Source organism: Salvelinus alpinus, chromosome 29 (genome assembly GCF_045679555.1).
Source record: "Salvelinus alpinus chromosome 29, SLU_Salpinus.1, whole genome shotgun sequence".
In the NCBI taxonomy this organism is placed as follows: Eukaryota; Metazoa; Chordata; class Actinopteri; order Salmoniformes; family Salmonidae; genus Salvelinus; species Salvelinus alpinus.
In genome coordinates this window covers 3,503,281-3,514,998 of record NC_092114.1, presented here as the reverse complement: position 1 = coordinate 3,514,998, position 11,718 = coordinate 3,503,281, and the positions used below count along the sequence as shown (strand labels likewise).

General features: G+C 44.1%; 1 protein-coding gene across 1 annotated transcript in view; it reads right to left on the bottom strand.

Annotated features, from left to right (window-relative positions):
- LOC139559348 (protein CBFA2T1-like) overlaps positions 1–11,718 on the bottom strand; it is a 197,940-nt gene that overhangs the window by 47,488 nt on the left and 138,734 nt on the right. Inside the window, exons 2-4 of the mRNA XM_071375276.1 lie at positions 6,373–6,513; positions 5,380–5,624; positions 4,456–4,545 (exon numbers count right to left, since the gene is read on the bottom strand). Coding sequence (XP_071231377.1) covers positions 4,456–4,545; positions 5,380–5,624; positions 6,373–6,490 — 453 coding nt within the window. The 5' untranslated portion in view covers positions 6,491–6,513. The remainder of the gene's footprint in view (positions 1–4,455; positions 4,546–5,379; positions 5,625–6,372; positions 6,514–11,718) is intronic.

Sequence of the window (11,718 nt, the reverse complement as noted above, 5' to 3'; positions counted from 1 at the left end):
GTTCATTTCCAACACTCCCTACTGACTCAATGATACAGCAACCATATGGCAGGGAGTAGAGATATGGAGAGATGAGAGAGAGTGAAGAGACAGATAATTTGTGGAGAGAGAGAGCGAGAGAGAGATAGTTGGTGGAGCGGGAGAGAGAGAGAGAGAGAGAGAGAGAGAGAGAGAGAGAGAGAGAGAGAGAGAGAGAGAGAGAGAGAGAGAGAGAGAGAGAGAGAGAGAGAGAGAGAGAGAGAGAGAGAGAGAGAGAGAGAGAGAGAGAGAGAGAGAGAGAGAGAGAGACAGAAGAGAGAGAGAGAGAGAGAGAGAGAGAGAGAGAGAGAGAGAGAGAGAGAGAGAGAGAGAGAGAGAGAGAGAGAGAGAGAGAGAGAGAGAGAGAGAGAGAGAGAGAGAGAGAGAGAGCTAGAAGAGTGTAGGAACATTTAAGAAAATCCTTGACTATGTACAGATTGTACAGGCCACAGTAGGCAGACCTGACTCTCTCTCAGGCTATGTGTCTACACAATGAGGTGGAAACTGAGCTGCAATTCATAACCTCCTGTCAAATATATGACCACGTTAGAGACACATATTTCCCACAGACCCACAAAGAATTAGAAAACAAATCAAACATTGATAAACTCCCATATCTGTTAGGCTAAATACAGCAGTGTGAAGTCACAGCAGCAAGATTTGTGTCCCTTTGTAAAGGACAACCAGTGGAACACAGATTACATTGTAAATACAATTTAGCTCGAGCATACCAGACGAGCAAATTACTTCTATGCTCGCTTCGAAGCCAGCAACACTGAAGCACGCATGAAAAAGGAATTAATTTATAAATACATTTGATTGATGAGAGCGTCAGCTGTTCCGGACGACGTAGTCGATGTGAGCAAGACCTTTAAACAAGTCAACATTAACAAGGCTGCGGGGCCAGATGGATTACTAGGACGTGTACTGCGAGCATTCGTCTGTAGCCATGAAGTGCTTTTAAAGGCTGGTCATGGCTCACATCAACACCATTATCCCATTATCCCAGAAACCCTAGACCCACCCTAGACCCACTTCAATTTGCATACCACCCCAACAGATCCACAGATGATGCAATCTCTATTGCACTCCACACTGCCCTTTCCCACCTGGACAAAATGAACACCTATGTGAGTATGCTATTCATTGACTTCAGCTCAGCGTTCAACACCATAGTGACCTCAAAGCTCATCATTAAGCTAAGGAACCCGGGACTAAACACATCCCTCTTCAACTGGATCCTGGACTTCCTGACGGGCTGCCTCCAGATGGTGGGGGTAGGTAACAACACATCCGCCACGCTGATCCTGAACACTGTGGCCCCTCAGGGGTGCATGCTCAGTCCCCTCCTGTATTCCCTGTTCCCTCATGACTGCATGGCCAGGCACGACTCTAACACCATCATTAAGTTTGCCTGACGACACAACAGTGGTAGACACCGACAACGATGAGATAGGTAAGACTGAGCACGCCAACATTCTCATCGACGGTGCCGACAAACTATCATGTTCCAAACACACCAAGACAGTCGTGAAGAAACAAAGCTTATTCCCCCTCAGGAGACTGAAAAGATTTGGCTCTCAGATCCTCTAAAAGTTCTGCAGCTGCACCATCGAGAGCATCCTGACTGGTTGCATCACTGCCTGGTTTTGCTCGGCCTTTGACCCCAAAGCGCTACAGAGGGTAGTGCGTACGGCCCAGTACATCACTGTGACCAAAACTTCCTGCCATCCAGGACCTCTATACCAGGCGGTGTCAGAGTAAGGCCCTAAAAATGGTCAAAGACTCCAGCCACCCTAGTCATAGACTGTTCTCTCTGCTACCGCACGGCAAGTGGTACCGGAGCGCCAAGTCTAGGTCCAAAAAGCTTCATAACAGCTTCTGCCCCCAAGACATAAGACTCCTCAACATCTAATATGATGGCTATCCAGGATATTTGCATTGTCTTTTACGCTGCTGCTACTCTCTGTTTATTATCTATGCATAGTCACTTTACCCCTACCTACATGTACATATTACCTCAATTACCTTAACTAACTGGTGCCCCCGGACATTGACTCTGTACCGGTACCCCCTGTATATAGCCTCTCTACTGTTATTTTATTGTTGTGCTTTAATTATTAGTTATTTGAATTTTTTACTTGTTCAGTTTTTACTTAACACTTATTTTTCTTAAAACTGCATTGTTGGTTAAGGGCTTCTACAGTGGCTTGCGAAAGTATTCATCCCCTTGGCATTTTTCCTATTTTGTTGGAATTAAAATAGATTTTTGGGGGGTTGGTATCATTTGATTTACACAACTTTGAAGATGCAAAATATTTTTTGTTTTGAAAGAAACAAGAAATAAGACAAAAAAACTGAAAACTTGAGCGTGCATAACTATTCACCCCCCCAAAGTCAATACTTTGTAGAGCCACCTTTTGCAGCAATTCAAGCTGCAAGTCTCTTGGGGTTTGTCTCTATGAGCTTGGTACTTCTAGCCACTGAGATTTTTGCCCATTCTTCAAGGTAAAACTGCTCCAGCTCCTTCAAGTTGGATGGGTTCCGCTGGTGTACAGCAATCTTTAAGTCATACCACAGATTCTCAATTGGATTGAGGTTTAAATGTTTCCCCTTAAACCACTCGTGTGTTGCTTTAGCAGTATGCTTAGGGTCATTGTCCTGCTGGAAGGTGAACCTCCGTCCCAGTCTCAAATCTCTGGAAGTCTGAAACAGGTTTCCCTCAAGAATTTTCCTGTATTTAGTGCCATCCATCATTCCTTCAATTCTGACCAGTTTCCCAGTTTCCTAGTCCCTGCAGATGAAAAACATCCCCACAGCATGATGCTACCACCACCATGCTTCACTGTAGGGATGGTGTTCTTGGGGTGATGAGAGGTGTTGGGTTTGCGCCAGACGTAGCGTTTCCTTGATGACCAAAAAGCTACATTTTAGTCTCATCTGACCAGAGTACCTTCTTCCATATGTTTGAGGAGTCTCCCACATGCCTTTTGGCGAACACCAAACATGTTTGCTTATTTTTTTTCTGGCCACTCTTCCGTAAAGCCCAGCTCTGTGGAGTGTACGTCCATTTCATGAAATCCAAAATAAAAATCTATTTAAATTACAGGTTGTAATGCAACAAAATAGGAAAAATGCCAAGAGGGGTGAAATACTTTAACAAGGCACTGTATAGTTATTTTTTACCCTTGATTATTGTTGCTACTGTTGTCCCGTTGACAACATTGATTATTATTATTAATTATGTTAATATTGTAAATCTCCAAAGTAAGCTTTGGCAATATGTACATTGTTACGTCATGCCAATAAAGCGAATTCAATTTGAATTTAATTGAGAGAAGGGGGGGGGGGGGGGGGGGGGAACTGGTGAGGAGAAAGAGAAAGAAAAAGAGAGAAAGAAAAAGAGAGAGAAAGATAGAGAGCGAGAGAGGGAGAGAGAAGGACAAAATAAAGGAAGTCTTGGTTAAGTTGGTTCTACCTGACCCCCATCAATCAGTATACTAGAGCCTGATGTTGAATCATTAGTGGATGGATATAGAGGGACTAGGCTACATCTGTTCATGTTTCTGTGCACAAATTGCACCTATTCCCTACTTAGTGCACTACTTTTGACCAGGACCCATATGGAATAGGGTACCAGAAGTAGTGCACTAAGTAGGGAATAGGGTGCCATTTGGGATGCATTTTAACAATAGATGCCCAACAGGCTAGAGTAGAGAAAGACAGGGAGAGACAGGGAGAGACAGGGGGTCAGACCAGTCCAGACCTCCCCTCAACTAGACTCACTAGACAGGGAGAGACAGAGGGTCAGACCTGTCCAGACCTCCCCTCAACTAGACTCACTAGACAGGGAGAGACAGAGGGTCAGACCTGTCCAGACCTCCCCTCAACTAGACTCACTAGACAGGGAGAGACAGAGCGTCAGACCTGTCCAGACCTCCCCTCAACTAGACAGGGAGAGACAGAGGGTCAGACCTGTCCAGACCTCCCCTCAACTAGACTCACTAGACAGGGAGAGACATAGGGTCAGACCAGTCCAGACCTCCCCTCAACTAGACTCACTAGACAGGGGGTCAGACCAGTCCAGACCTCCCCTCAACTAGACTCACTAGACAGGGAGAGACAGAGGGTCAGACCTGTCCAGACCTCCCCTCAACTAGACTCATGATCTTTCACTGGGGGTTAAGCTTGGTCAAATCATCTTTCCACTTCAAATCTTGAATACAGAGAGAATGAAAAAATATATCCATGATATGAAATGAGGTCCAATAGCACAGGAAATTCAATGCTTCTAGGCCTTCTTCCATCCAAGGAATGAAGGAATGAAAAACAGACTAGCGAAATATACACATCTGCGTCTCAGCTCTGCGGCTGGTTAAATGGTTTCCAGATCTGAGGACGGGCTGTGTGTGTGTCGTCCCTCCTTGTACTACTTACCTTCAGGAACGGGATGACAAAAGGTCGGAGAGGGAAATTGGTCGCTTCTTGCAGCTTGGAGTGGAATTCCTCTATGGTTAACGTGGAATTCTGGGTCAGAGAAAAGAGAGAGAGACAGAGAGGAGAGGAGAGAGAGAGACAGAGACAGAGACAGAGACGAGAGAGGAGAGAGGAGAGAGGAGAGAGGAGAGAGGAGAGAGAGAGACAGAGACAGAGACAGAGAGGAGAGAGGAGAGAGGAGAGAGGAGAGAGAGAGACAGAAGGAGAGGAGAGAGGAGAGGAGAGGAGAGGAGAGGAGAGGAGAGGAGAGGAGAGGAGAGGAGAGGAGAGAGGAGAGAGGAGAGAGGAGAGAGACAGAGACCTGAATACATATGGAATACATTATGTGATAATAAGTTATTGGAAGCTAACCATGTCCTGCCAGGGATTGAATGATTTTAGTTTAATAGAAGACATATGGAGGGAGTGATAGTCTAGGGACTGGCAGGCAGAGCTGATACCTCTTCTATTCAATACAATGTGTGTTACCACCACTAACATCAGAAGACTGTAGTGCTCTGGTCAAAAGGGTATAGGGTGCCATCACATGCTAGTCTTATACCATACATACAACTGTGTCTCTAGGTAACCTCGATATGTAAAGTATGTACCACAGCATCCATCCACACCTGTTTTTATCGAAACATGGAGGGTGAGGAGATAGTGTTTATCTGAACATGGAGGGTGAGGAGATAGTGTTTATCTGAACATGGAGGGTGAGGAGATAGTGTTTATCTGAACATGGAGGGTGAGGGGGCACAGGACCACATTGTGTAACCCTTGGTTACCAGACTCACCACCAGCCCCAGCACATTGTGTAACCCTTGGTTACCAGACTCACCACCAGCCCCAGCACATTGTGTAACCCTCGGTTAACAGACTCACCACCAGCCCCAGCACAAGAGTGCGGACGCGTTCTCCGATCTCAGGCGAGATGTCGTTGCCGAACTGCTGCAGTGTGGTGAGGAAGCGTTTCAGCTTGCTAAGCTGCCGGGCGCCGCACGCCGGAGGGAGTTGCTTATTGGCCAGCGAGGAAGAGCAGGAGGAGCTAGGGCCGTTGCTGAATCCATTTGGTGGCGAAGGCGCTCCGTTCAACGCCGTGGGGGAGTGGCTGTTGTTGCCGTTGGTTACTAGAGACACAAAGACGATGGATAAAATAACAAAAGGTCCAACACAACATTAGAAACGGGATCTGATTTGTACTGACTGTAGAGTTTATGTCTGTCTGTCTGTCTGTCTGTCTGTCTGTCTGTCTGTCTGTCTGTCTGTCTGTCTGTCTGTCTGTCTGTCTGTCTGTCTGTCTGTCTGTCTGCCTGCCTGCCTGCCTGCCTGCCTGCCTGCCTGCCTGCCTGTCTGTCTGTCTGTCTGTCTGTCTGTCTGTCTGTCTGTCTGTCTGCCTGCCTGCCTGCCTGCCTGCCTGCCTGCCTGCCTGCCTGTCTGTCTGTCTGTCTGTCTGTCTGTCTGTCTGTCTGTCTGTCTGTCTGTCTGTCTGTCTGTCTGTCTGTCTGTCTGGCTGCCTGCCTGCCTGCCTGCCTGCCTGCCTGCCTGCCTGCCTGCCTGTCTGTCTGTCTGTCTGTCTGTCTGTCTGTCTGTCTGTCTGTCTGTCTGTCTGTCTGTCTGTCTGCCTGCCTGCCTGTCTGTCTGTCTGTCTGTCTGTCTGTCTGTCTGTCTGTCTGTGCCTGCCTGCCTGTCTGTCTGCGTCAGTAGTACTGACATGTACAGCACAGTAGTGGGGGTGAAATAACTGGTTCAGGGTGTGTGTGTGTGTGTGTGTGTGTGTGTGTGTGTGTGTGTGTGTGTGTGTGTGTGTGTGTGTGTGTGTGTGTGTGTGTGTGTGTGTGTGTGTGTGTGTGTGTGTGTGTGTGTGTCAGTACTTACATGTAGTAGGTGTGAATGAGCTGGTTCGAGGGGCTCCCTGGGTGGTTGGAGGAGGAGGAGGCATGGTGGATGGAGTTAACCTGGATTGTGTCTTCACATCCGCAGGTGAGTCGGGCATAGTGGAGCACTTCTCAGTGTGATCTGGAGACACAGAGGAGGAACACACTGTTTTAGATACATGTAGGTAACATGGTCATTTAGATACATGTAGGTAACATGGTCATTTAGGTACATGTAGGTAACATGGTCATTTAGGTAACATGGTCATGTAGATACATGTAGGTAACATGGTCATTTAGGTAACATGGTCATTTAGGTAACATGGTCATTTAGATACATGTAGGTAACATGGTCATTTAGGTAACATGGTCATTTAGGTAACATGGTCATTTAGATACATGTAGGTAACATGGTCATTTAGGTAACATGGTCATTTAGGTAACATGGTCATTTAGATACATGTAGGTAACATGGTCATTTAGATACATTTAGGTAACATGGTCATTTAGGTAACATGGTCATGTAGATACATGTAGGTAACATGGTCATTTAGATACATGTAGGTAACATGGTCATTTAGGTAACATGGTCATTTAGGTACATGTAGGTAACATGGTCATTTAGGTAACATGGTCATTTAGATACATGTAGGTAACATGGTAATTTAGGTAACATGGTTATTTAGGTAACATGGTCATTTAGGTACATATAGGTAACATGGTCATGTAGGTAACAAGGTAATTTAGGTACATGTAGGTAACATGGTCATTTAGGTAACATGGTCATTTAGGTAACATGGTCATTTAGGTAAAATGGTCACTTAGATACATGTAGGTAACATGGTCATTTAGGTAACTTGGTCATTTAGGTAACATGGTCATTTAGGTACATGTAGGTAACATGGTCATGTAGGTAACATGGTCATTTAGGTACATGTAGGTAACATGGTCATGTAGGTAACACGGTCATTTAGGTACATATAGGCAACATGGTCATGTAGGTAATATGGTCATTTATATACATGTAGGTAACATGGTCATTTAGGTAACATGGTCATTTAGATACATATAGATAACATGGTCATTTAGGTACATGTAGGTAACATGGTCATTTAGGTACATTTAGGTAACATGGTCATTTAGATACATGTAGGTAACAATGTCATTTAGGTACATGGTCATTTAGGTAACATGGTCATTTAGGTACATTTAGGTAACATGGTCATTTAGGTACATGTAGGTAACATGGTCATGTAGGTAACATGGTCATTTAGATACATGTAGGTAACATGGTCATTTAGATACATGTAGGTAACATGGTCATTTAGGTACATGTAGGTAACATGGTCATTTAGGTACATGTAGGTAACATGGTCATTTAGGTAACATGGTTATTTAGTTAACATGGTCATTTAGGTACATGTAGGTAACATGGTCATTTAGGTAACATGGTTATTTAGGTAACATGGTCATTTAGGTACATGTAGGTAACATGGTCATTTAGGTAACATGGTCATTTAGGTAACATGTAGGTAACATGGTCATTTAGGTAACATGGTCATTTAGGTAACATGGCCATTTAGGTACATGTAGGTAACATGGTCATTAGGTAACATGGTCATTTAGATACATGGTCATTTAGGTACATGTAGGTAACATGGTCATTTAGGTAACATGGTCATTTAGGTACATGTAGGTAACATGGTCATTTGGGTAACATGGTCATTTAGATACATGTAGGTAACATGGTAATTTAGGTAACATGGTCATTTAGGTACATATAGGTAACAAGGTCATGTAGGTAACAAGGTAATTTAGGTACATGTAGGTAACATGGTCATTTAGGTAACATGGTCATTTAGGTAACATGGTCATTTAGGTACATGTAAGTAACATGGTCATGTAGGTAACAAGGTCATTTAGGTACATATAGGCAACATGGTCATGTAGGTAATATGGTCATTTATATACATGTAGGTAATATGGTCATTTAGATACATGTAGGTAACATGGTCATTTAGATACATATAGATAACATGGTCATTTAGGTACATTTAGGTAACATGGTCATTTAGGTACATTTAGGTAACATGGTCATTTAGATACATGTAGGTAACAATGTCATTTAGGTACATGGTCATTTAGGTAACATGGTCATTTAGGTACATTTAGGTAACATGGTCATTTAGGTACATGTAGGTAACATGGTCATTTAGATACATGTAGGTAACATGGTCATGTAGGTAACATGGTCATGTAGGTAACATGGTCATGTAGGTAACATGGTCATTTAGATACATGTAGGTAACATGGTCATTTAGATACATGTAGGTAACATGGTCATTTAGGTAACATGGTCATTTAGGTACATGTAGGTGACATGGTCATTTAGGTAACATGGTCATTTAGGTAACATGGTCATTTAGATACATGTAGTTAACATGGTCATTTAGGTAACATGGTCATTTAGGTAACATGGTCATTTAGATACATGTAGGTAACATGGTCATTTAGGTAACATGGTCATTTAGGTAACATGGTCATTTAGATACATGTAGGTAACATGGTCATTTAGATACATTTAGGTAACATGGTCATTTAGGTAACATGGTCATGTAGATACATGTAGGTAACATGGTCATTTAGGTACATGTAGGTAACATGGTCATATAGGTAACATGGTCATTTGGGTACATATAGGTAACATGGTCATGTAGGTACATATAGGTAACATGGTCATTTAGGTACATATAGGTGACATGGTCATTTAGGTACATGTAGGTAACATGGTCATTTAGGTACATGTAGGTAACATGGTCATTTAGGTAACATGGTCATTTAGGTACATGTAGGTAACATGGTCATTTAGATACATGTAGGTAACATGGTCATTTAGGTAACATGGTCATTTAGGTACATGTAGGTAACATGGTCATTTAGGTAACATGGTCATTTAGGTACATGTAGGTAACATGGTCATATAGGTAACATGGTCATTTGGGTACATATAGGTAACATGGTCATGTAGGTACATATAGGTAACATGGTCATTTAGGTACATATAGGTGACATGGTCATTTAGGTACATGTAGGTAACATGGTCATTTAGGTACATGTAGGTAACATGGTCATTTAGGTAACATGGTCATTTAGGTACATGTAGGTAACATGGCCATTTAGGTACATGTAGGTAACATGGTCATTTAGGTACATGTAGGTAACATGGTCATTTAGGTAACATGGCCATTTAGGTACATATAGGTAACATGGTCATGTAGGTAACATGGTAATTTAGCTAACATGGTCATATAGGTAACATGGTCATTTAGCGAGTACCGTCATCCAAATCCACAGAGCAGAAAAATACACTGTTTTCGATATATAGGCTGTCACACCTACTCCTGCTGCCTCCCTCCCTAGTAGACGTCGCCGGTCTACTAACCACCAGTCCTGGCAACCCACATTGAGCACACCTGGCAACCATCATTGCGCACACATGGCAATCATCATTGCGCACATCTGGCAACCATCATTGCGCACGTCTGACAACCATCATTGCGCACATCTGGCAACTATCATTGCGCACACCTGGCAACCATCATTGGGCACACCTGGCAACCATCATTGGGCACACCTGGCAACCATCATTGCGCACACATGGCAATCATCATTGCGCACATCTGGCAACCATCATTGCGCACACCTGGCAACCATCATTGGGCACGTCTGGCAACCATCATTGCGCACATCTGGCAACCATCATTGGGCACATCTGGCAACCATCATTGGGCACACCTGGCAACCATCATTGCGCACACCTGGCAACCATCATTGCGCACACCTGGCAACCATCATTGCGCACACCTGGCAACCATTATTGCGCACACCTGGCAACCATCATTGCGCACATCTGGCAACCATCATTGGGCACATCTGGCAACCATCATTGGGCACACCTGGCAACCATCATTGGGCACACCTGGCAACCATCATTGCACACACCTGGCAACCATCATTGCGCACACCTGGCAACCATCATTGGGCACGTCTGGCAACCATCATTGGGCACGTCTGGCAACCATCATTGCGCACATCTGGCAACCACATCTGCTAATCAGTTTCTCCTTGATTACTCCCCCTTTATATAGCCCTGAGTTGTCTTCAGTCATCAGGTGGTTTTATTTTCTCTCACGTTGTTCATTGGCTACGGTTCTTTATTATGCTCACCTTCCGCACCGGTTTCCTGACTCCCGGCATATATACTTTACATACGCTAATATCCAAAGCAACTCACAGAACTGTCCTCGTCGACAGTATTCTCTGGAGAGAGACAGAGGGAGAAATAAGAACTGTTATATTAGGTTTTAAACCTTCATTTAGCTAGTGAAGCCATTGAGAACACATTCTCTTTTACAACAAAGACCTGATAATATTCGAATCCACATGGTTGAGTAGCAGAGGCTCGAGTTCTAGAAGACGTATGACGTGTCACACAACGGGAGAGAAAGTAGAGCAGAGCAGTCACCCCCCCCCCCCCCAGGATACAGCTGAGAGCGAGAGAGAGAGAGAGAGAGAGACACAGATAGAGAGAGAGAGACAGAGAGAGAGAGAGACAGATAGAGAGAGAGAGAGAGAGAGAGACAGAGAGAGAGAGAGACAGATAGAGAGAGAGAGACAGATAGAGAGAGAGAGACAGATAGAGAGAGAGAGACAGAGAGAGAGAGAGACAGATAGAGAGAGAGAGAGACAGAGAGAGAGAGAGACAGATAGAGAGAGAGAGAGAGAGAGAGAGACAGAGAGAGAGAGAGACAGATAGAGAGAGAGAGACAGATAGAGAGAGAGAGACAGATAGAGAGAGAGAGACAGATAGAGAGAGAGACAGATAGAGAGAGAGAGACAGATAGAGAGAGAGACAGATAGAGAGAGAGACAAGGCAAAAGAAACATATAATTCAACATACCAATTAGGATCTGGCTAAAACTACTTGAATCAGTCATAGAACCCATTGCCCTTTATGGTTGTGAGGTCTGGGGTCCGCTCACCAACCAATAATTCACAAAATGGGACAAACACCAAATTGAGACTCTGCATGCAGAATTCTGCAAAAAATCCTCTGTGTACAACGTAAAACACCAAATAATGCATGCAGAGCACAATAAGGCCGACACCCGCTAATTATCAAAATCCAGAAAAGAGACGTTAAATTCTACAACCACCTAAAAGGAAGCGATTCCCAAACCTTCCATAACAAAGCCATCACCTACAGAGAGATGAACCTGGAGGAGAGTCCCCTAAGCAAGCTGATCCTGGTGCTCTGTTCACAAACACAAACACACCCCACAGAGCC